Source organism: Choloepus didactylus, chromosome 19 (assembly GCF_015220235.1).
Source record: "Choloepus didactylus isolate mChoDid1 chromosome 19, mChoDid1.pri, whole genome shotgun sequence".
Classification (NCBI taxonomy): domain Eukaryota; kingdom Metazoa; phylum Chordata; class Mammalia; order Pilosa; family Megalonychidae; genus Choloepus; species Choloepus didactylus.
The window spans coordinates 47815491-47841024 of NC_051325.1; the positions used below are offsets into that span (position 1 = coordinate 47815491).

The 25534-nt window shown below is 49.2% G+C and overlaps 1 protein-coding gene across 6 annotated transcripts in view; it reads left to right on the forward strand.

Annotated features, from left to right (window-relative positions):
- The window catches only part of TOX2 (TOX high mobility group box family member 2), a 157005-nt gene that overhangs the window by 50083 nt on the left and 81388 nt on the right, over positions 1–25534 (forward strand). For all 6 annotated transcript variants that reach the window (XM_037812005.1, XM_037812001.1, XM_037812003.1 and 3 more), the window contains one exon: positions 12671–12736. In XM_037812005.1, the coding sequence (XP_037667933.1) occupies positions 12698–12736 (39 nt within the window). In that variant the 5' untranslated portion in view covers positions 12671–12697. The remainder of the gene's footprint in view (positions 1–12670; positions 12737–25534) is intronic.

Consider the following 25534-nt stretch of genomic DNA (forward strand, 5'->3'; position numbering starts at 1 on the left):
TGCCTCATCTGTAAAATGGGTACCTCAGTAATAGTAACTCACCTCATAGGTTGTCATGAGGAGTAAATGAGTTAATATTTGTAAATCAGTTAAAAAGAGTGCATGGTTCATAGTAAGCAGTAAAGACATGTTGCATAAATTATTTTAAAATGAATAAAGGATCCTAACTATAGTGGATGCTGTCATATGGTACCTAGGCACTCAGTCCACCTGCTGTAGAGAGAGGGGCTGCTTCACAGCTGAATCTCTCTCCGGGATGCCTGCTGGGGGTTGGGGGTTGGGGTTGCCTTGCCCAGGATTGTACATCTTCCTGGGGCAGCCTGGGTCCAATGCTGGGCCTGTACAGGAATGTGGGGCTCAGCTCCCTGCCTCAATCTGGGACATCTCTCAAGTTCCCCCCAAACAATAGGTACAGATGCTGAATGGATCCCAATTTCCACTTTCAAACACACATTTATTTCACTTGCTTGTGTTTACAGAAGCTCTTTAAGGAGTGGCCCTGGCTTTGTAGCGCCCCTGCATCTCTGGGTGTGTGCCATTTACACACGATACACATGCCTTGGTGGCTGAATCTGCACACAGGAGGGTCCTGACCAAACCTTTGAAGGAAGGTTGGTGGCTTCAGGACCACTCTTCAGGCAGAAAGAGGAAAGTCGAGCTCCTGCACAAACCACAAAACTTAAAACTCACTAAACTGCCTAGGGTCCCAGAGCAGGACCTCACCTGTTTACCCCTTCCATATACAGATGGAGAATCTGAAGCTTGGAGTGGGGAAGGCTTTGTTCAAGGCCACAAAGTGAATGATGCCTTTCCTTTCAACCCTTGGAGCAGATGGTATCTCAAGGATGTCTTGGAGCAGCTGGTCGTGGGAGTCAGACAGGTGGCAGTCAGTTATGGTCCAGCCGATGCTTTAAGTAGACGCCCCTGCTGTGCATTGGGCTGGAAGTGGGCACCAGCGAAGGCTGATGCATGGGAGCTGAATGGGCATTCACTGCATGGAGAAGAAAGAGAAGGGAGTTTACTGGAGAGAGTATGGCAGCTGCAAACAGAGTGTGAGAGTGTGGCCCATGCAGAGACCCGCGGTTTCTTGGAAAGTCAGGAACGGGGGATGAGTGTGAGTGAAGGAAGGTGGGGGCATACCTGGAGGGGCAGACTGCTAAGGGCCTGGAACGCTGAGGTGAAAAATTTGTACTCTTCCCCAGTGGGGTAGGTGGGCTTGAAGGAGACCTCACTGCCTAACCCAGTGCTTTGCTTATAGTCAGTGTTCAGTAAATGTTTGTGGAATCAATGAGTGAACAAATGAAGGAATGGTAGATTATTCTGGAAAAGATGTCTCGGCAGCACTGTGGGGTTGGGTGTGAGCAGGGACAAGCTTGGAGCCTTTGAAGAAACCGTCTCCTGGTGGATTTATCCTTCAGGGCAAGGGGTGTCCCCTCCCTCCCACACCCTAAGGTCAGTTGGCACCAGCTTAGATGAGACTGTGGGGACTCTGGGGCTGCAGGTGGGGCTGGCTGAGGACGCACAGGTTGTCCTCATCTCCTAAGGCAGAAGCTAGGTCATCAGAGTCATGAGTGCAAACTGATGGGGTGCCGGCCTGTCCCTTGGACAGCCTCATCTGGCCACACCCTGACCCACTTCCCCAGGCCCAGCTCCCTCCCGCCGCAGGCAGTGTCTGCAGCCCCCTGGGAACCATTCCCTTCACAGCGGCCAAATGAAAATGTTTGTTGAAAACAACATGTGCATAATTAAAGCTTAATGAGCGCTTGTCTGTTTGGAATGTGCAATTAGATTTATAATCGGGGATGGAAGAGAGCTCCAAAAGGCTTTAAATGGAGTTGAGAGAGAGGATAATTTTTGCCATAAATCTGTGGTAATGCAGACGGCATGTGAGCTACAAGGGGCAGCACTATGGAAGGGACAGAGGCTGTACCCATTAGGCTACCCTGCCCGTGGCCCTCTTGGCAGCTGTAGGTGGCCCATGCACTGCAGGATGGGGTGGGGTGGGGGCTCATGGGTCGTCTTGGAGGTGGATCTCCTGGCAGGTCTCCCCATGGCCAATCTTGTGCTCTGTGCCCAGAGCCAACTGTGGGCAGATGTGGGGCTGGTGCTGGGTCCAGCTGCCCCGGCCCCCAGGGTGACCAAGCAGGGCAAGGAATCCTCCTCCTCCCCCATGCTCCCCCAGCCTGCAAGCTGGCTTCAGTAGAGCCCTGCGCTGGGCCTGGCTCAGTAAGCACAGGGGGTTTTGTTTATTTTGTTCCCTGCTTTATCCTCAGCACTTAGAAGAGTGCCCAGCACTTGGGAAGATCTCAGTGAAGATTTGTTGAGTGAGTGAGCACCTCTGCACCTGACTCTTGCCTTGAACAATTCACTCTGCCTCTGTGGGCCTCAGTTTCCCCTAACTGTCACGGAGAATTGGATTCAGCTATCGCTGACTTGGATTCTTCTATCACCGAGGTTCTGGGTCTGCAGCAGATCCCTAATGGAGGGGCTCCGGTCACTGTGTGGCCTGTATGGGCTCCAGATCAGGACTTGAAGAACTGGACTCGGGGCAGAGGGCCACTAGGACAGTGTCCAGAACAGCGCCCAGAACAGCGCCGTCCAGTAGAAATTCAATGTGAACCACTTATGTCATTTTAAATTTTCTAGCAGCCACATTGAAAAAGTAAAAGGAAACAGGTGAAGTTAATTTTAATGTATTTTGGTTAACCCAGTATATCCAAAATATTATCATTTCAACATGGGTATAAAAATTGTTCACTATTTATTTCACATTCTTTTTTGTTGCCCTAAGTCTTCAAGAGCCGTGTGTGTTTTACTCACCCGTGGCTCATGGCCACCGCCCTGGAGAGTGCAGGTCTGGAAGGAGCATGGTCAGAGACAGGTGGGAGGGCTCGGCTTCCTCAGCTGGGAAATGGGGGTAGGGATTTTCGCCTTCCAGAGTGTCTCTGAGCCTGGTAGCCTTTGACCACAGCAGCTGTCGTGACCGCCGTTACTCTTATACTGCCTCTCATTTGTGATTGCCTAAAGCAAGCAGCACCAGCCCAGCCAACGCTTGTTAGCTCACGACACCAGGGCTCACTACGAGCACATCCCCAGCCTCCCTGGCAGGCCATGCTCGGGGCTTTGTCCCCCTCATTGGCAGATAAGAACCCAGGCCCAGAGTTGTGAGGCCACCTCTCCTGGGTCACACAGCTTGGGAGCAGCAAGGGCAGAAAGCCAGTGTGGGCTCGTGAGGTTCAGCAGCCTGGACTTCAGACTCAGCTTGGGCACATCCTGGCTGTGTGGCCTTGGGCAGATCCCCTAACCTCTCTGGGCCTCTGTTGTAGCACTTCGTTTGCTGGTAGGCAATATAAGAACACACAGTACACCCCGGCAAAGCGTGAGCACCAGTAAGGAGGAAAATTTTTTTGGGAGAGAAATTGCTTGTGATCATTGAGGAACAAAGCCTGAGAGTCATCATCATGGGAAAAGTCATCCCCCAGTTGGACTTTCTTACAGAGATTTTAATTTATGATTTTTATTTCAAGTGACATATGGTGGGCAGAGGCATCGGAGGCCTTTCCCATGCTGTGGGGCTCGGGTTTGCAGGATGCCCTACTCAGTTTCTTCATCTCTAGAAGAGGGGTGATTATGCAACTTTGCAGGGTTGCTGTGGGGATCATGGTATAAGGAATAGCTAGCAACTGCTGAGTGTTTTCTCTATAACTGGCAATGATCTGAGCACTTCAGGTCTATTGGTTTATTTAATCAAAATGACAAGTATACCCATGTTCCAGATGAGGAAACTGAGACACAATAACTTGGTTAAAAATCACACAGCTTGAAAGCAGTGAGCCTGGATTCAAATCCGGACAGCCCGGCACCGGAGCCCAGGCTCAGAGCCACTGTGCTGTGGCACTTCCCAGAGTGGCAGTGGGCCTGGAGCGTGAGCCGGGTCCGTAGCCCGAGGTCTCCCAGGCCCCCTTCCATCAGGGCAGTGCCTCTTGGCTCCCCTCCCCCCTGCACCTTCATTGTCCTGATGTTTATCTCCCCATGAGACTTCCACATAAAACTGCACTCTTGGAGGAACCCAGGGTGCAGTGCGGCTGCCGCACTCGCGGGCTCTACCCTTTGAAGTGCGTTTTATCTGCACTGAACGAGGGTTCACATGGCCTGGTTTGGAGCAGGCGGGAGCAGCATACGCTGCCTTGATTGTTTCCCCTTTAATCTCAGTGAGGTGCATCTCTTGGTGTCTGGGGCCGGGCTCAGGGCTGTGCATCCTTGGACTTTGATCTGTGCCTCTTTGCAGAGGGGAGGAGCAGCAGCTTCTACGGCACAGTTGCTGCTTTGGTGCGTGGGGTCAAGGCCAGGTTCAGAAATGGCTGGGTGGCTTTGGGCAAGCTCCCCAACCTCTCCGAGCCTCGTTTTGCTTCTCTCTGCAGCGAGGCTGGTCTTGGCAGCCTTAGGAGGTGTGGGGGGTGGGTTCCGGTGAGATGACCAGGTGCAGCTCTGGGACAAGGTCTGGTATACAGTAGGTGCTCACTGGCCCATGCTCATGGCAACCTCGGATGTCATTTCCTCTGCTCTTTGCCTGGCAACTCCTGTGCATCCTACATCATGGCACCTTTTTCAGCTGCCTCTCTTGCTAACCGTGTGCTTATTCTGGCCCTTTTCAGATATGTCAGAGAAGAGGCCACCTCTCAATATGGGAACAAGAAACTAAATTCATCGTTGTACTTGCAAGGCTAGTGTCTCCAGATCAAGCCAGTCTGATCTTCTGTAGGGTTTGGGGAAGCGTGGAGCTGCGGGATGGGGGAACTTTCAGCAGTGGGAAGTTCAGGGATGGCCTCCTCTCCAGCCATGGACAAGTGACTATTAGAGTGAGGCTGTTACCTGTCGATGGCTTGACTTTCAGAGGCCAGCGCTGGTTGTGAAGCTGTCACTCACCATTTGGGATTGGCTTTAAACTGCTTTTGTGGTGACTTGTTTGTGGCTTGGCACTATGGTCAAAGAAATTGGCCTGTCTTGACCTGTTCTTGGATTTGTAGAATAAGAGCTTTTTCCTCTCCTACCACACCTGTCAGCCATTCCAGAGCATTCCTGAGGGCAGGGGCTGCATCATAATCACTGTGGCATGCCTGGCATCGAGTACAGAGCCTGGCACATAGTAAGTGCTCAGTAAAAACTGTTCACTGTCCAACAAATGTTGTCCCCTCTGTAACCCCCAGATCTCTTTGTTTTACCACTTTTCATGCCTTGTGATGATCTGTTCATGTCTGTAAGCTCCCAGGGGGCAGCGACACACTTTATTTATTATAAATCCCCATCACTCGAGGTTTGTTACTTGGCACATAGTAGGTGCCCAGGAAGTGCTGGTTGAGGTTTATTAATTTTTTTATGTGATAGACAAAGACTTTGGTTTCAATTTGCTTCATGACCTTTGAATTAGATCTTAGACACAGGGCAGAGAGTGGGAATGAATGAAGGGAAGCCAGATTCAGGAAGACAAGGGAGGGGTAGTGTCAAGATGAAGGGCTCAGAAATGGCTGGGAAGGAAACAGTTTATCTTTTCAGACAAATGGAAAGGAAGTCAAGATTGGTGTGATGTGAATAATTTGGGGAAGGTAGAAAGATGAGGGGGAGAGCTGATGATCTCCACTTTTCAGTGACATAATAATAGACAAGGTTGTCTGCTGGACTGAGAGGTGGGGGCTGATTGGGGATAAGATTTTAACATATAACTTCTGTAATAATAGATTACATTTATTATATGCCTGTCAAAAATAGCTAATATTATTAAGTATTATGCTACAAATATAAACTCCTTTAATCCTATCAAGAACCTTATGAGGTAGAAATAATAACGGCCACTCTTACCATTTTACAGGCAAGGAATTTGGGGCAGAGAAGTTAAGTCCTTGGACTTAAGTGATCCAGGAATCAGTGCTGTTAGCTGTTATATTATAACTGCACATAGACAATGAATGAAGTCCAAAGCTAATTTTGCATGGAGGTTTTAAGGTTGGACCAAAGAATATGGGTTTATAAACGTAAGCAAGACTGTTAAGGTTGAAGTGCATAGCAAGAAAAAAGTAATCAGGCCCAGGATGGGTAGACTTTCAGTGGCTAGAGAAAGGGCTGGCAGGGGTTCCAGGTTGGTGATGGGATAATGTATACAAAGGCAGGGACACTGGAGGTTCCTGCAGCACTGAGGGATGCTGTGGGAGCTGAGGGGCTGGGCTGGTTGTCACGGAGGGTCCTGGGTGCAAGGCTCAGGTGATGTGAAGTTCCTGTAGGGTTCTGAGCTGAGGAGTGAAACACTGGCCAAAAGATCACTGGTGATAGCCAGGGTGGAAGAGGGGTGATGAGGAAGCTGAGCAGAAGGTTTTGGTAAATGATTGGATGGGGGGTATGGGAGAGAAGGGGTCCAGAACCCCAGAGGTTCTGACCGTGAAACTGTGTGCAAAGAGGAACCTTCCATTACAATGGGGAACACTGGAGAAAGAGCAAGTCCATCTACATGTCATGAGATGTGTTGAAGTTGAGGGGCTCATGGGCCAATTGAGAGAGATATCCAATGGGGAGCTATACCTCAGAATCTGCAGGTAACTTGGCTGAAAATGAGGATTTGAGAGTGAGTACCATGTAACCCTGAGAGGACAGGGAAAATGTGAGTAGGGTGAGGAGAAAATACCAAACCTGCTTATCTACCCACCTAACCAACTCACCCACCCATTCTACCCAACTGATACCATCTACCCAGACACCCCACCCATCCAAGCAGGATGCTTCCCAAACATACATCACTGCCATCTACCTCTTCATCTCACAACCATCTCAATTATCTTTCTATCTCCTACTCTTCACACTCACCCAGCCACCCCATCTCACCCATCCCTCCACTCACCCCTCTCATCCTGACCATCCAGTTCACCCCATCTCAACCACCCACCCATCTATCCATCCATCCATCCATCCACCCATCCACCCATCCATCCATCCATCTATCCATCCATCCATCCATCCATCCACCCATCCATCCATCCACCCATCCATCCATCCATCCATCCATCCATCCACCCATCCATCCATTCATTCATCCATCCATCTATCCATCCATCCATCTCACCTACCTTCCTACCCTCTCCTCCTATCCAGTCAGCCAGCCTAGTCATCTATTTAACCACTTACTGATCCCCTCTATCCCATTCATTCCCCAAAACACTCATCCTCCCATCCCACCCATCTGTCCATCTACTCATCTCACCCATCCTGATTTCCTGCTCTATCCAGTGAGGCAACCACCAGCCCCAAGTGACTGCTGAGCACTTGAAATGCAGTGAGTCTGAATTGAGATGGGCTAAAAGGTAAAATACACATCAAATTTCAGAGACTTTGTAAAAAAAATCAGTATAACATAGACAAAAATTAATCTCAATAATTTGTATATTGATTATATGTTGAAATCATAATATTGTGAATATATTGAGTTAAATATATCATTAAAAGTAATTTCACCTGTTTATTTTTACTTTTTAAACTGCGGATACTAGAAAATTTAAAATTATGTACGTGGCTTGCTTTCATGAATCATATTATATTTCTGTTGGACAGCACTGCTTTTTCCTGTCCGTCTATCCATCCATCCATCCAAACTACCCTTCACTCCCTCCCTTCCTCCATCTAGTCATCCACCCACTTATCACAAATGTCCATCCCACAAATGTATAATCTGTACTTATTTTGTATCAGTGACTCTATGAGACAGAAGAATTTGGAAACTGAGGCTCAGAGCAGTTAAGGAACTTGCCCAAGGTGGCACCGCTGGGGTGGGGGTCATCTGACTTTCTAAGATGAGGCTCCTCACCTCTCAGCTTGGCCACCTTTTTTTTGCCAAGTTTCCTTAAAGTTAAAAAGAAATAATCCTTTGGAGGTGGGGGGGTGCGGATTTGCTGGAATGGGGGCCCAGGACCCCCTCTCCCCTAGGGGACTGCAAGGAGTGAAGAGACAGACCCTTTAGAGCCTCTGTGAGCCCAATCCCCAGGGGCTGTCATGAAAGGGTTATCCCCACACATTCAATATTTGTAAAAATGTGGGTTCTTTCAGATTCCAAAACTCATTTCCATGACAAAACTCTTGGGAAGAGAAGATGAAGGTCTGGCTTCTGCAGAACAATCTTCCAGCTGTAATGAGGACTGAAGATGGTGATGGGAGAAAGAATTATAATTAGAATATGAAATGGGGAAAATTAATCTATTCCAGTCAGTGGTAAGAGGATATTCTCCTGGAAATTCTGAGGCTGTTGTTTCCCCCTACATTTTTTCACCTTTTAAAGCATGAGGAAGATTGTATGGTATGAAAAAAAGATTTTCTACCGAGAGAGTGATAAACTGTAAAATATGCACAGAATTTAAGTTCATGCGTCCCCTTGCTTTGTGTGTCTCTGTGTTCACATGCTGTAAGGGTTTGTATTCCCGTTTACATGAGTCCTATTTATGGAGTTGCAGGTGCCTGGAATATTTGCACAGAGCTGGCCTCCACTCCCTCCCTGTGTGTACGCCTGTGGGTATGTGGACCCAGCCACATGAAGGGTCTGTGACTCAGTGCACACTCATTCTTGTGCAGTGTACACATTTGTTTGTGTTGGTTTGTGGTGCCCATGTGTGTCCACAAGCAGGTGCACACTTGTGCACAGTGTATACTTGTGCTCACACTTGGTCAGTGTGGTGTGTTCACATGCACACTCTGCGTCAGCTGTGTGCTATGTGTGGATGTGAGTGTTTCTGACCTCGAGGAGGGGGTGGCCCTGCCTGTGTTGGAGGGCAGAGGCTGGCTGGTGACCTCTCCTTGGTTTGCAAATTCTTTCTCCCAGAAAGGGCCCCCAAGAGGGGAGATGAGGGTGGGGGCAGGTGCAGAGGGCCAGGCCTTAGTGCCTCAGAGGTCTAGCCAGGGGAAGCGCAGGAGCCCCCAGGACCCCACTCCCTCCTTCCTACTCCCCCTCTTTCCCCCTCCTTCATCCTCCCCACTCTGTGGGCTGTGACATGGTGGAGTCCTGGACATGGGTGGGCAAAGAGCAGGTCTCCACACACCCTCGGGGCCGCCGTTCATGGCTCAGCGGCCAGGTCCCAGCCCAGAGTGCCCCCCCGGCCCTGTGCGAGGCCCCAGGGGCAGCCAAGCTGTGGTCAGCAGCTCTGGTTTGAAGAAGGACTGCCAGGGAAGGTGAGAGCACGCACCTGCCCTGCCGGGGAACCTCTGCCACCTTCCCAAGACCTCCCTGAAAGCAGGGAGCACGCAGATGTTTCTCAGATGCTGGGTGAATAAACAGGGACATGAACAGACCCACGCGAGGCCGATTCTGGTGACCTTGTGGAGCTCCACTGCCCAGCCCTGTTCGCTTACCCCCAACACACACATGAAAATCCAGGGTCTCTTTTGCTCACATCTCCAATGCCACTCGACCCTGTTCACTGCAGATAATTCAACCCTTCTCTGAGTCACCAGCAAATATTTATCGAACACCTACTATGTGCCAGGCCCTGGGCTAATTGTTGGTTCTGTAGTGAGATACAGAAAAGCCTTGGTTCCTGCCATGAAGGGCTTATAGCCTATGGGGAGACTGACCAGGAGAAACCAACAAACCAACACGTCTAAGCCCAGCCCGATTCTGACGTTCACTCCTCCCTGGCTGTGTGATCTTAGGCAGCTGCTTCTCTCTCGACCTGTTTTCTTGGTTTTAAGCAGGGAAAATAATACCTGCTTCATTGGGTTGGTGTGAGGATTAAATGGGGTATTTGATGTAAAGTATTTCACTCAGTGCCGGGTATGTTCACTCATTCACGATGTATTTATTGAGTGCCTGCTGTGCACCCAGTGGCAAGCAACAAAGTAGACAGTGGCCCCTGCTTTTGTGCTGGCTCCCTTCCAGCCAACATTTAATAAATGGCAACAATTGCAAGGGATTTGGGGCTCTCTCTTCCCCATATTTTTAACCCATGCCATACTGTTCAATTACTATTGCTTTATAAAATGTTTTAAATACCAGTTAAGCTTATTCTCCCTCCATTTCCAAATATTCTTCCTCTTTGAATATACTTAAAATTATGTATGGTTTTAAAAAATGTTTTGCTTTTATCAAAGTAATAGGTGGCCATGGTGACAAATCAAACAGAACCCAGGAACTTTTGTTGAAAGTTCCCCCACTCCATCCAATTCACAGTCCCACTCCTGATGTCAGCCTGTGCCAGGTGCTGGGGGATTCGGAAACGACTGAGACCTGGCTCTAGGCTCCATGTTGCTCCCCCCGCCGGTGCAGAAGAAAGATGTGAAAACACTGTGGGTTGTAAGAAGGACTGCAGGGGAGGCAAGCATGGCAGTCTGCCTGGAGGAGGTGCTCTCTGAGCAGGGCCTTGAAGCATGGGCTCTGGGTGCAGTGTGGTGGACGGAGCCCTGCATTTGGGATCAGGTGCCCAGGCTCTAGGCGTGTTAATTCAGCAGCCCCTGAGGGACTCCATGCCTGTTCCCGGGTGTAACCACCAGTCCCACCACCTAGACAAGAAGACAGTCCTGCTAAGAGGCAGCGTGAATAGTATAGCGATTGCTTCATTCATTCATTCATTCATTCAACAAGCAATTATTGAGTACTGATTCTTGGTGCTTGGGAGGCATCAGTGTATGAATAGATTAAGATCCCTAACATCAAGGAGCTCCATTTTAGTAGGGGGAGTCAACTATAAGTAATGAACATGGCAAATACATGAAATAGAACATTAGAACGTGAAGGGGGCTATGGAACAAGAACCAGGCAGAGCAGGGCAAGGGAACTGGGGATTGGCAGTGGGGGGTGGGGGGAGTCTCAGAACCCACAGGGTTAGGGCCTGGCCTCTGAGCCGGTTGTGAAGAGAGCCTCTGCGTGGTCTGAAGGGGGTCTGGGTGAGCTGCCGTCTCTGGCGCGGTGGGGGAGCGAGGACCCCTGCCACCGCCACGGAGGGCAGCTCGACGACGTCGATCAGAACTACATATGCGCAGCCAGTTGGAAGCAGCAATTACACTCACACTAATTCATCCTCCTCACATCCATGCCGAATGATGGATGTGCAAAAACATTCATGGGAGCAATGTTTGAATAGCAAACTACTAGAAACAACTCAAATGCCCATTAATAGGGAGCTAGTTAAATATATATGTCACATCCTAGTATGGAATACTAGGTACCAGAAAAAAGAAGTGTGCTCGGATATAAAACACTCTCCAAGAGCCGTTGCTAAGAGAAAAATAATAAAGGTGCAGAAGAGTTGTATAGAATGCTTTCATTTATGTTCAAAGAAATGACTATAAAATGCATGTATGTGGACTGTTTCTGAAAAGAAATAAAAGAAATTGGGAGACCCACTGATTGCCTCTGGGGAGTGGAAATAGATGGCTGAGAGGTAGAGCGGGAAGGAAGCTTGCACTGCGTTGTTCTTTTACCTTAGGGGTTTTGAAACATGTGGCTATATTATCCAATCAAAAAATAATAAATTGTTCAATTAACATAGTGCCAGTTGCCAGTTGTGCCCTTCCCAGACCCTTTTACCAGCCTGTGCACCCATTTCCCATCTACTAGGAGGACTGGCTCCCAGCTGCCCCCTCCTCTGGGGCCACATTCTGACCACATGGGGCCACCCTGCTCAGAAGGCTGTGCCTCCCTGTCCCCGAAGGGCGGCTGACAACCGACAACTGCCTTGGGTGGGGCTGGGAAAGGCTGGCCTCTTGCTTCATGCTGGGACCGACTCCAGAGCTCCAGTGGAGGGGGTGGTGGTATTCCCTCAAAGATCCCATGTATCTGAATCCTTGTCTCAGGCTCTGCGTCCAGGAAGCCTTATCCAAGAACCTGTCCCAAGGGAAGGAAGCCAAATGAGATGGAGCCAAGTGCTCTCCAGGTTTCACTGTAGCATCCTGTGATGAGGGAACCACTCTGATTATCCCTCTTTGACAGATGAGGGACCTCAGACATTCAGACATGGGCTCAAGATCACGCCTCAGGTGAACCTGCACGTCTCCCACTATACCTGTTCCTGTTGCAGGGAAACCTCCCAGAATCCGACTTGGCAGCTTCTTAGGAGACAAGATTGTAGTTCCTGTAAATGGTTTCTACCACAGTGCTCACTACCCATGGCCAGGGGTGGCCTACTGGGCTAGGATGGGATATGTGAGGGGGCAAAGCCATATAGGATGGAAGGCCTCCTGGAGGGGTGTCTGGGCAGGCCGGCATGTCCCTCCACAAGGTTCTGGAAATCTCAGCCTCTCTCCGGCCCATGGGATTCTGGCTCTAGCTGAGAGCCTGGCTGCATTTTGGCCAAACGAGGTGTTTGGGCGTTTGCATACTTCCAAGGATGGGAAGCTCAGTGTCTGACAAGGCCGCCTGCTGGTCTATGGAGAAGTTGTAAAGTACAGAAAGGTTTTCCTCTGTTCATCCTCAGTCTGGCTAATGGTGCTGGCCTGAGCTGCAGAACAGGGGCTGTTCCTTCTACCCTAGAAGGGGCCCTGCTGAAACGGGGACTTAGGCATCCTGGGCTCCAGCCTTTGCTTCCCCAGGCCCCACAGCCTCTTCCCCTAATGCATTCAGGGCTGGGCCTTCCCGCTCTCGGATCACCCTCTGACCTTCATAAGAGCATCTTACTCAGAGCCTCTCCTCTCTCTCTCTCTGTTCCAGTTTGATGGTGACAGTGCCTACGTGGGGATGAGTGAAGGAAACCCAGAACTCCTGTCAACCAGCCAGGTGGGTGCTGAGACCTCCCTGTGTGGGTCCAAACCTTGGCTAGCTGGAGCTGAGCTGCTCCCGGAGTGGGCGGTGGGAGAGGCGCAGAGTGAGTGTCCGTGGTTACAGCTTGCTGCCATCTCCTCTCAGAATGATGAAAAATATCTGTTGGTTCCCCTTAAAAGGGACAAACTGGGACTATAGTAGTTTTTATAAATCAACAACTTGGCTACTCTTGACTTAAAATGGAAGGTATTTAAAACTTGATAAAACTAGAAATGCATTGCACAGAGAAAGCTCAGGGGACATTTTCGGCAGCAATGAGTAGAGGTGTCACGTGCTCCCTGGCACTGCTTTCCTGTTGTCACCACCCAGCACCCATGGGGACACACAACAGGGTCACTCCCCACCTGCCTCTGGGGTGGGTTGTGGACATGGCACAAAAGGAGGAGAGCAGGGGCCTCCTGTGAGACCCTGTCTCTGTGACTGAGGGTGCTGAGTCATCCCATGAGCAAGGCTGTCCCTGGGTGTCACAAGATTCCTTGGCCCAAGTGCCAGCTGCAACCAGATTTTCCCCTGAGGCCTGGTCTCCCAAAACTAAGATTTCCCTTAGCTGGGAACATCCTCACTATAGGCCCTGATGCCAGGGAGGGTCCTCACTGCAGGCTGGGAAGATGGGAAGGGTCCTCACTGAAAGCTGTGACTCAGCTGGGAGGCAGGGAGCTCCTCCCTGCAGCCGGAGGACCTGAGAGGGGAGGGGTCTGATGCAGGCTGTGGTGCCCTGGCATGTCCTCATTATAATAGGTGTCATCTCGGAGGAGGTGTCCAAATCACAGGCATAGGCACTGATGCCCTGGGGGCACATCTGTCCTCACCACAGGCTGTGGCACAGGTGGGAGGCAGGGAGAATCCCTGAGGCAAGACAACCCACAGCACCCGCACAGGAGGTAGTCACTCAAGTTCTCTCTGCAGGTATGGCATCCTGGAGGGTGGTGCCCTAAGGCAGTGGTGCCTGCAGGGTAGCACCAGCTCAGGGTACTGGCTGGAGAACCAGGGAGTCTCATGGAGAAACTTGGGGAGCTGAAGGACAAGCCTGACCCTGGAGCTGGTCAGGGTGGCTGTGGAAGTCCAGGTTGGGTGACCTCTCAGCCATCAGACTGGACCCACATTTCCCAGCTGAGGAAACAGAAGCCTATCAATACACAGACATTTATGTGCCCCTACTATGTGATAGGTCTGGAGATGAGGGAGCATTGCCCTTGAGGAAAGATTCTGCAGTCCCAGTGGGGTATAAAAGCTCTGCTGCAGGGCCCTGCACCCCTCTCCTGCCCACTGCACCCCATGCTGGTGCTCTGCACTGGGGCCTCCTCTGACCCATCCCTGAGTGAGCCCCATGCTAGTGCAGCCAGGCTGCCTTTATGTTGCATTTGCACAAGCCACCCTGGGGGTCACTGGTGGGCAAGGCTACAGGTCCTGGAAATGCTTATTTTGGAAAAGTTCACTGATATCATTTAATTTTTCATAATTAGCTTAGAAACATGGTTGTCTCAAAAGACCAGGGCTTACCCCCAAACATCTCATCTGAGCGCTTTCACAATATTTTAATTGTGTTTTGTTGACATACAGAGCCCTGGCATCCAGAATCATACTCCAGCAGAGTCAGTTCTGGCTCAAACCCTGATGGAGGGTGGTGACACTGTCCTTCTGCCAAGAAGGGAAGGTGCAACCCACTGGGGCTCTGTATCTGCTCTGGGCTTGGACAGAGGGCGTACAGTTTGTTTGGCGAGAGACCCGGGGCAAACAAGTGTCCCTCAAGCCTTTAACAGCAATAACACTTAACTATGTACACTCCACAGTTTCAAAGCCTTTTTCTCAGTGATTACTTCAGCTGATGTTCAGAGCAGCCTTGAGAAATAGTGGACATTATCATTACTTCCATTTTATAGATGGGACAAGTGAGGCTCGGGGATGTTGACTGACACAGCTAAGGTGACTCATCCAGGGAGTGATACCACTGGGATTCGAACTTGTGTAGCTGGGACTCAAACAGAGCTCCACTGATTTACCTAGCTCTGCTGGCTATGGAGAGCCCTGTTGCCACCCCAAGGCTGCCAGCAACTTGCCTCAGCCTAAATGTCACTTCTTCACGGAGCTCTTTGTGGTCCCCAAATCCAAATGAGGTCCTTTCCCCATGATTCTCTTTCATGGCACCAAGTCTTTTAAAGTTGGTATTTGTCTACTTATTTGTGTGGCGACTAGGTTAATGCCTGATTTCCACATTAGACTATGACCTCCCTGAAGCCGGGATCTGCTCTCTTGTTCATTGTTGTGCCTGGCATGTAGGAGACTCTCAGGAAATAGTTGTGTAATGAATGGATGTGCCCCCTTCTCTTCTCTGGGCTTCAGTTTCCCCAACAGTGGAACGAGGTGGTTGGTCTCTTGGGATGTCAGCCAGAGGGTCTCCCCCACTTAGGACTTTATGAAGAGGACAGCAGGATTCTGGACTCGCTGAGCTTAACCAAGTCTACCTGGTAGCATGAACCAACCCTGATGTGAGCAGATATAGCATCTGCAATCTAGACTTCTTATAGTTTATTATTTAGCATTTGCTGCATAACAAACCACCTCCAACAGTTAATGGTTTGAAACAACAAACATTTGTCTAGCTCATGATTCCAGGTTGATCATTTGGGTCTTCCGGTCTTGGCCGGGATCACTTAAGTGGTAGCAGTCAGCTGCCAGGTCAGCTGAGGGTCAGTTGGAATGGGGGGACACAAGATGGCTGGCTGCTGCTCCACCTGGTCAGCTCGTTCACGTGGTGGGAGGAGGGTTCCCAGAGCAGCAGGGGCTGCAAGGTCCTTTGAGGCCTGGGCTTGAACTGGCATGTGACCACTTCTGCCACGTTTTCTTGGTTAAAGCAAGCAACAAGACCAGTCCAGATTTGAGGGATGGGGAAATAGACTCCACCAATTGCTGGGAGGAACTGCGAAGTTCTGTGGTCTTTTTACAAACTGCCACATGTGGGAAACCTGTGGGATGTGGTTCGTGCCGATTTTGCTGCAGAATGGCTTGGACTCTTCCAGGACCCACGGCTCCCTTTGGCTCAGCGGGATACCACTGGCTGCTGGTCTGTGACGGCAACAGATTTGTGTATTTCTTTCCAGGTTTTTTTTGGGAGAGTTTGCTTGAACTCATACATGCACATGGACACCCTTTCATGGCATGTTCTCTCATCACGTGCAGGAATTCTCTTTTCTCAGTTACTAAAGGATTGATGTAACCATGTGGGCAAGTGAAGGCTGCGTGGCCCACGGAGGATGCAGAGGATAAACACGAACTGGCACAAAAACCATAAATACAGTTAAATACAAGGGTCACCCATTCAGCAAATGTTTATTGGGCCCCTACCAGGTTGGGAGCCATTTCTGGAAGCCATTTCTTTCCAGAATGTCCAATTTTATCATGTTAAAACCCTACTCTTTAATGTAACTCTTCTCCTGCAACACTATTTTCTCTATTTAGAAGCCACGGCTGAGACAGTGGCTCCCACAGGGTACATATTGTGCCAACTGTGTCCCTTCAAACCAGCTCTAATGGTTGGACAGAGGGCGTACAGTTCTTTGGAGAGAGACCCAGGGCAAATAAGTGTCCCTCAAGCCTTTAACAGCAATAACCCTTAACTGTGTACACTCCACAGTTTCAAAGCCTTTTTCTCAATGATTACTTCAGCTGATGTTCAGAGCAGCCTTGAGAAATAGTGGACATTATCATTACTTCCATTTTATAGATGGGACAACTGAGGCTCGGGGATGTTGACTGACACAGCTAAGGTGACTCATCCAGGGAGTGGTACCACTGGGATTCGAACCTGTGTAGCTGGTAGCATGAACCAACCCTGACGTGAGCAGATATAGCATCTGCAATCTTCAAGTTTCTTTTGAACATGCAAGCTCCACTGTTTGGCTTTTGCAAGTCTGCACAAAATTCCTGCGTAGTGCCCTTAGCTTTCACATGTTATCACTTTTTTCCTCCCCTGTGGACCTTGTGTTTCTTTTGCAGCAGACTTGCCTGGGTGGCCTGAGAGTGCAATGCAGTTCTTTGACAGAGCTGTGGCCCCCAAGCAGCCTCTGGAGGTGAGGAGCCTAGTGGAGGTCAGGTCTTCCCCCTGCTGAGAGCAGACCCTGTCCAGGCGTTACAGGAATTGGTATTTCCTGATTATGTGCCCCAGGAAGGGTTGTCTTCTTCCTGAGATGAAGGTGAAGATGAAAGAAACCAGCTCGGATGTCAGCAGACCTGAATTCAAATTCAGCTTTTCTGCTTCCCAATCAGGTGCCCTTGTACCCGTTATTTCAACTTTCTATTAGATGAGGAGAGTAGCACCTGCCTCCTGAGGTGTTCTGAGATGTCAGTGAGGTGTGTTGTGGCTTCTGGTAGTGCCGCACTCAGCTTTCTTTCACCTGGCTGCTGATTACTCACAACTGCTCCCTTCTGTGGAAAATTGGCTTCAGCCAAATGAGAACCGTGGTAGGGACTGAGGGAGTGGGGGTTGGAGGGGGACAAAAGGCTGGCAGCTTCTTTACCTCAAGGTGGGACCAACCCAGAGCAATTCGTGCTCCAGGGCTCCCCGTGGGTCAGGCCGATGCAGGTCTCCACTCTCCGTGCTCCCCTGCCCTGTCTGCTGCCCTCCCCCCCAGTAAGTCACTTTCATAGGGAGCTGCATGGCAGGCACTACCAGGGAACCTAATCTGCAATGGTATGTAAGGCGCTAGTGTTTGATGAAACTAACTACTATTTGTTTTTATTGTTTTTATTACCATACATAATGCTTTGGTCACACAAGACGAGTCTCTGGCCATCTCTCAGGCTCGTTTACACGCTGGGCCCTGATGGATGCTCTTTCCTCTGATGGGAATCCCCCAGCCATTTTCACCCAGCAGAGGCTTATTTGTTCGTTCAGAGACTGCAAATCTCACCTCATTACAGTCTTCCTGGCTCAGGGTAGAGTTTTCCACTCTCATGACTTTAAATACCACTTCTGCTAAAGAGTACTGACTTTTTCCTAAGAATTGTTGCAAGAACTTAAGTGTCCACGTATGTATGTTGTGTTGTGTGTGAGAGAGAGCACACATGTGAGAATGAGATTGAATGAATGAGCAGATTTGCGCTTTTAAATACTCTCAGTGGCAAGAGTGGCTTGAGGGAGACCAGTTGGGAGGGTGTGGCAATAGGCCAAGTGAAGGAGGAGGTTGTCCTAGTTGGTAGTAGAGGCCGAGGAGATGAAAAGAAGTGCATAGATCTGGGATGTATTTTGGAAATAAAGTCGGTATGTCTTGATGATAATGGTTGAGGAAGAGAGGGAAATGGAGACATCAAGAATAACTCATGGGTTGCTACCATGAGCCTCTTTTCCAGCCTGATGGAACCTCTTTCTGAATTAGGGGAGGCCTGGAGAGGTGCAGTTTGATGAGGTCTGCTATATTTGGACATGCTATATTTGACATGTCTAGTTGGTATCCATGTGGAGATGTCCAAGTAGGTAGACAGTTGTACAAGTCAGGAGCTCACAGGAAAAGTAAATTTGGAAGTCTTCATTCCTGATATTAAAAACCTGGAAGTGGATGACAGTCATGGAGAGAAAGCATGTGATAAGGGCAGAGGACAAGTGACTCTGAAATGTTGAGCTCCAATATCTGAAGGCAAAGTAGAGGTAAAGACTATGAAATGGGTTGAGAGGGAGTGGTCTGAGAAGGAGGAGAAAACTGTGGAATCTTAGAAGCCAGCAGCAGAGTGTTTCAAGAAGGAGGAAGGAGGTCTGGGCGGGGGGTGGGGGGAGGATGATGTTGGGTCCACAGCTTCTTCCCTATCAAAGAATAAATTCTAAATAAATCGAAGATTTAAATATACTTAAAGAAGCCATAGAGGTACCAGGGAAAAAAAATGTAAGAATACTTTACAACTTTGGAGTAGGGAAGGCATTGATATGACTCAAAGCCTTAGAAGAAAAGAATTACAAATTTGACTACATTTCAAAAATACTTTTGTTTGGCCAGATCAGCATAAAGTAGAATCAAAAGACAAATGAAAAAGTAGGCAAGAATATTTTCAACTCATGATATAGTTGAAGGATTAATCTCCCTAATATGTAAAGAGTTCCTACAAATCAATTAAAAACCCCAGTAGAAAAACAGGCAGGATATATGACCCAATAGTTTATAGAAAAAGGAATACAATTGGACCTTAAATATATGAGATGATACTAGAATAATTTGTAAGAGAAACACATTAAAACTACCATTTTCCACTAATCAGATCAGCAACACTCCCAAGGTTTGATAAGTACTCATTTGGGGCCACCGTGAGGAAACAGGTACTTTCCTACATTGCTGGGGGAGAATAAATTGGGGTAAGCCGTATGACCAGCAAATTGGCAATATTTATCAAAATTAAAAACACATCAATCCTTTAACCCAGCAATTCCCTTTCTGGAAATATGTCCTATTTAAATTTGCACACCCAAGAAATGACATATTCAAGATTATTCATTTTGGTATTGTTTGTAATGTCAAAGATTGGAAACAACCCAAATGTCTAATAGTAAGGGGCTAGTAAAATCAGTAATGTGCATCTACCAAAGGAATACTGTGTGGTTCTAGAGAAAGAATGAGGAAATGGAAGTAATACAGAAGTTCTTTAAGATACATTGTTTAGTGAAAAAAAGGATGGTGTGTAACAGCAAGTACAGAGTGTTACCATTTGCACAAAAAAAGGAACAAATAAGGATATGTGTGTCTTATGTTCTTGTTTTGATTGAAGTCACTCTGGAAGTCCATGTGTGATCTGGTCGCAGTGGCTTTGTGCTTGAGTTTGTGTGCACAAGCGTAAGTTTGTGTGTTACGGAAACTGGGTGGGTGGTGGACAGGGATAGGAAAGAGACTTTTCGCTCTACCTTTTTTATATTTGGAGTCTTTAAACCATGGCATTTATTTTAACTTCAAAAAGTTAACTAAAATTTAAGCAAGAAGAAGGAGGGCGTTATTGAGGTCAGATGCTCCTGAGACACTAGTTGAGGTGCGTTGAAATGCATCCGATAGTCTTAGCAAGAGGGAAAACCTCCTGGGCCTCAGAACAAAGCGGTTTTGAGGTGCACAGCCTTCATCTGGGTTGGATGGACGGGCTGAGGAGAGAGTGTGGGCATGTGAGTACAGACAACTCATGTGAGATGCCCAGCTGTGCAGGGCAAGGGCAAGGACCCAGGGAAGGGAATTATTTTAAACGACAGTGTCTTTCATATGTTTAATCATCAGTGAAGGCGTCCAGGAGAGAGGGTGAGCTCAGGGTTCAGGAGGGGGAAGGGTCAATGGGTGATGTAAGTTTTCAGAGAAGGTGGGAGAGGTGGGTCCCGCCCAGAGGAGGGGCTCTGGCCTCAGCCTGGAGGTGGGACAGAGGAGAAGAGGAGTGCGAGGGATTGGCTTTGTGGGTGGGTAGGCTGACGCAGAGGGCACCTGCCTCTGAAGCATCTGTCTTCTCGGACAGGTGGGGGTGGGCTGAGAGTGAGGGCCCTGGGGGTCCAAGGAGGAGGGTGAGAAGGTCTGGGCTATTTGCTGTGGGCCGTGGGGGAGTGAGCTCTTGGTGTAGGTGCTGTGGGGCAGACAGGTGTGTCCATCCAGGTGAGAGTTGCCTGGCAGAGTAGCAGGAGGACACTGTAGGCTTATTTGCTGAAAGGAGAGATGGAAGCGCAGACTAGGGGTTCTAGGGCCCGGAGAGTCCAGTGCAGCAGGACACCTCTAGGAAGGTGCTGTCCGGTGAGGAGGGGTGTGTGTGTGTGTGTGTGTGTGTGTGTGTGTGTGTGTGTGTGTGTGTGTGTGTGTGTGTGAGAGAGAGAGAGAGAGAGAGAGAGAGAGAGAGAGAGAGAGAGAGAGAGAGAGAGAGAGATTTCAAAGGTAGAGCAGCCATGGGCATTGACAGGGTCCTGGGTGTAACCAGGAAGCAGGAAAGTTGAGGCAGAGGGGAGGAGAAGCTCCTCAGAGGTGAGTGTGCTGGCTGAGGTAGAGGGACCCAGGCTGAGTCCAGGGTGGGGTGGACAGGAAGCAGAGCCCAAAGCTGAAGGCTGGGGCCTCGAAAGGATGAGCAAGATGTGCCATGAGCAGCGTGAGGGAGAGGATGCTGATGGAGCCGGGTGGGGAAGGGTTCTAGAGGGGGTGGGAGTGGTCTAGACAGCAGTAGGGAGGGAGGAGTACATCAAGCCACCTTCTGGCCTGAGATTTGCAGGGCATGGGGGAGGGACAGCTCATCCCCAGCGTGTGGGGAGGCCGGAGGCAAGTGGAAGGCATGTTCTAAGAAGCCAGGGGGAGTAGGGGATGTTGTTGCTCTTGGAGGGGGAGACCCAATGGACCCAGGATATATTGGCAAAGGAAGGAGCAGGGCTGGTGGGAGAATGTTCTACCCTAAATAATGATGATGCTGATGATAATTAACATTTAGTGCACACTTCCTTGGGATCAGGCACATCATGCCTGATGACCCAGGACAAGTTAACCAACTTTTCTGAGCCTCAATTTTCTCATCTATAAAATGGACATCTTTAGAGGTTCTCCAACATGATGAGGGAAGAACTGTAAATAAGAGGCGTTGACATTCAACATGCTTATTCGAGTGCCTGGTACTTGGCCTGGTTCCAGGTGTGGGGGTCCAGGGGGCTTACACTTGAGGTGAAAGCCAGGGACCCGAGGGACCCATGGAGTATGCTGAGTACCACCAAATACGAGCACGGCCAAGTGTGAGCACCACAGAGGGTGAGCAGCGGCCGGTGTGGGCCCTGCCCGCCCGCCACCCCACCAGCATCCCTTCCTGGATGTACCACCCGGCGTGTGCCGAAGTGGAGTTTTGTGTGATCATAAAGGCCGAGATTCCCATTCTACAAAGCGAGCCTTCCCGGTCCTCCCACCACACCTGGGGCACAACAGGTACCAGGAACTGTGAGCTGATTGGATTCTTCCTCTTGGTTCCTAGCATCCTCATAGTGTTTGTTTGGCGACTTTCCCAAGGATACCTGGTTTGTTTTCCTTACCACTTTGACCCAGCATGGAGCCTCTGGTAGGGTAGATGATATAACTAGGGGGTCAAACCACAGGGAGCTGGTTGGGATGCAGGGGAGGCAGCTCAGGACTGCAGGCCTGGGCACGGGGGTGAGGGGCCGTGTAGTCGCAGTCTCTGGGGGCAGTGTAGCTGGCCTGGAACGGGCCAAAGAGCCCGGAGTTCTGGGCTGGAGGTTCTGCTCTGCTCTGGTCCCTTCAACCATGCTGGTATCCCTCTAAGCCTCAGTTTTCTCTCATATATAATGAGGGTCGGTTGTCTCTTGGTTTTCCCAGCCCTAAGTAACCATGATGCTGGTGATAATTAACACTCCCTGCGTGCTTTCTTGGGATCAGGCACTGTGCTGGATATTTCATCATCGCCTTAACCCTGAAAGGTTCTGGTTCTGTCCCCATTGTACAGATGAGGAAACTGCAGCACAGACAGGCAGGAGGTTTTTGAAAAACAAAAACGTAAATACTCCCCTGTCTGTATATTGGGAGGCAGGAGACCTTCCTGCCATTGTTAAAATCTAAGATTCAAGGCTTCGTAACTCTGGCCTCTGAATCTGTGTACATTGTAAAGGGCAAAGACGACGTGGCTTTTATGGCTTTAATTAAAACCTGGGTGAAGAGCTCACAATTCATATTAAAATGAAATTGTATTTTGCCAGCTGTGGTGCGGAGAAGGTAACAGTAGCGATTACTGCTAAGATTACAAACAATCAAAGAGAAAAGGCCCTTTGTGAGCATTTCCTATTAAACCCACAAACATCACACTTTAAAAATAATTATGGTAGTGTTATCGGAACATGATTCATGAGTTCTGAATAAATACAAGGGCCTTAAAGGAAACAGTTTGAAGACCGTAGATTTTGTTCAAATCTGATGAAATTTAATATCATTTCACAGCTGGAGAATAAAATGCAAGGTGGAAAAAAACCCATCCTGTGTATATGGAGAGAATTGAGTGTATGTCAAACTGAACTAATGAGCTCTCCCCATCAGTCCTAAACATATGCTCAGAAAAATGGACTTGCCTCTGTTTTCATTGGGAGGAGATTGCAGAGAAGGAGTTGGTATTTATACATTGCCAGTCTTAATTTTGCTAAAAAATATATACATGTTTTACAGCTCGGATTCCTCAAGGCAAGATGTTTAAATATTTAAGGGCACAGGCCTGAAGGCACTATGAGGAGAATTTGGGGGAGAAGCTTGGTCTTCATTTATTGTGCCTTCCCGTAATAAAGATATTTTTCATACAATGCAGTGAATGTTTACAACATATAGTTCTGTTTCCTTCCAACTATTATGAGAGAAATTGAATCCCAGGAAATGTTCACTCTCTCTAAATGGGGCGCAAACAATGAAGATGGTGCAGGAAGTTTACAGGTTGGGAGAGGGGGCAGCAGTGGGTTGGAAACATAATTTCAAGGATTTTCTTAAAAGCAGTACCCCTCTTCCACTCAGGTCTCCTTGAATTTAGCATCCCTGGTAGGGCCTGGGAAGAATGCAAGAGGCCCCTGATTTCACACATTTGTCCATTGCTACCTGTGAGCTCACACCCTGATCCAGAAGTGGAAATGAGGCCAGAAGTGGGGACCTATCCAGAATGGCCCTGGGTCCCCAGCCTCTGGGTCTGGGCCCCTCTCGAGCTGCATTTTGCCCTGGCGAATGGGGGCTGGCTGTCTCTGAGGGAGCTTCCAGCTTAGGACGTGTGGGCTAGGGTTGGTGCTGAGTCCCCACTTCTCCTCCATCCCCTGTCCGAGGGCCCAGCAGGGGCAGTTGTCTGTCCAGCAGGCCAGAGGCTGGCGTTCCCCCTCAGGCTCAGTCACCACCAATGCCGAGGGGCCTGCAGATGGAGGCTGGCAGCTCTGGGTGAGGTCTCACCCCACACTTCTCTAAATTGGAAATTCTAACCAAATTTGGCCAAATCTAGGAGATTTTGGACAAGTTTGCCACTTTTCTGAGCCTCACTTTCCTCCTCTGTAAAACTGAGGTCTTTAGAAGTTCCTCAAAGTGATATGGGAAGAAGGAAATGTGTTTACACTCAAAATGCTTATTCTAGTGCCTGGTACATGGCAAATGGTAGTCAGCATCAGGTGCAAATAAAGTACCCATTTTACAGATGTAAAAACTGATTTACAGGAAGATAAAACAGTTTGCTCACGGTCACCTTCCCAGGATGTAGTGGGCGCGGGGGTGAAATCTAGCATCTGAGACATCAGCACAGGGGAGGCTGGCCAGCTACGTTATCAAATGGATATCAAATGATGCTGAGAAACAGAGCCCTTGGCAGGGGAGTGATATTTTGTGTTTTAAAAAGATAATATTGAAACTATCATGCTTTTAAAATGTGCCAAGAAATGCACACCACAGAATAACAATTAGTAAAAGATGCCTCCTGATAATTTCCAGTGTGTTAAAGATGCTCATCCCCACCCCACCTCCTTCATTTGGTCACCCTCCAGCTCAGCGCTCCAGGGAGTGCTGGGTTTGCTAAGCCTCCTTGAGTCACATCTCATTAACGTTAAAAGCCCTTATATGGTCCAGCCAGCCACTTTTTCCGTCTCTTACGTACTCAGAGCCCGTGGCTGTGCTGGGGGACAAAGGCTCCAAGGCCTGGATCCTTCACCCTGCCAGCCCTGGGAGAGTGCAGGGCCTTAGGGACTCGGGAGAGAGCCTGGGTGGCAGTGCTGTGTTCTGACTCCTGTCTTGTTCTTACTGTGTGACCTTGACCAAGTTGCTTAACCTCTCTTAGCCTCACTTTCCACCTCTGTAAAATGGGGGTCTTAAAACCCACCTTGTGGATTAGTTAAGGGACCGGAAGTGCTCTAAGGGAAACAGCTTGGCCAGCACTGGTGATGATAGGGGCTTAATATATTCTTTTTGGTTAGAATTTCCAATTTAGAGGAGAGAAGCAGAGTAGTGAAGGAGCTAGGGAGTGTCTGGTGGCTCTAGTTTTCTGTGAACATTTGTCACCTGGGACTGGGGAGCTTGGCTGTCATCAACAAGATGGGGCTTGTGTTTTAGGTCAAAAGAAATCCAGCCCAGTGTAGGCCTCAGAAGCCCTCAACTTGGGTCAGCACCGACGGCTCAGAGCATGCGCCTGTTTGCCGGTAAGCAGAGCCTGTCATCCCCAGCAACCCTGGGACATAGAGCTCTGTGTTGGGAAAACTGCTCCCAGGAGACTGGGGGGATGTGGGGTGCATGGCCCCAAGAGCCGAATGTGCTGCCAGCAGAAGGGCGGGAGGCCATGTGCAGGTCCCCTGACCTCTCTCTCCCACCCTGACTGCCCTGGTTCAAATCCCACCTCCACCACTTACTGACCTTGGACAAGTCATTCACATCTCTGTGCCTCAGTTTCTTCCTCTGGAAAATGAAGATGAGAATATTAAATCCTATCACAGAGGGACTTTATGAGGGTTAAATGAGCTGAATTGTGAAATAATTAGAAGACTGCCTGACACATAGTGAGTGACTTGTAAGTGTTGGTAAATAAAATAAAAACCTCTGCGTCCTGTCACTTACCAAGTCCTGTCAATCCTGCCTGCATAATTACCCTCATCTCCACCCCAGGCCCTGCCTCACCTTCGCCTCTGGTCGGCCCCACTGCCCCAGTTTCCGGCCCCTCGCTGCTGCCAAGGGGGCCTTTTTAAAACACAAAAATGTCACTCCCCTAACAAGGGCTCTGTTTCCCTGAATGAAGGCCATGCGTGAGCCTGAACTCTACTGACTTCTGCAGTCT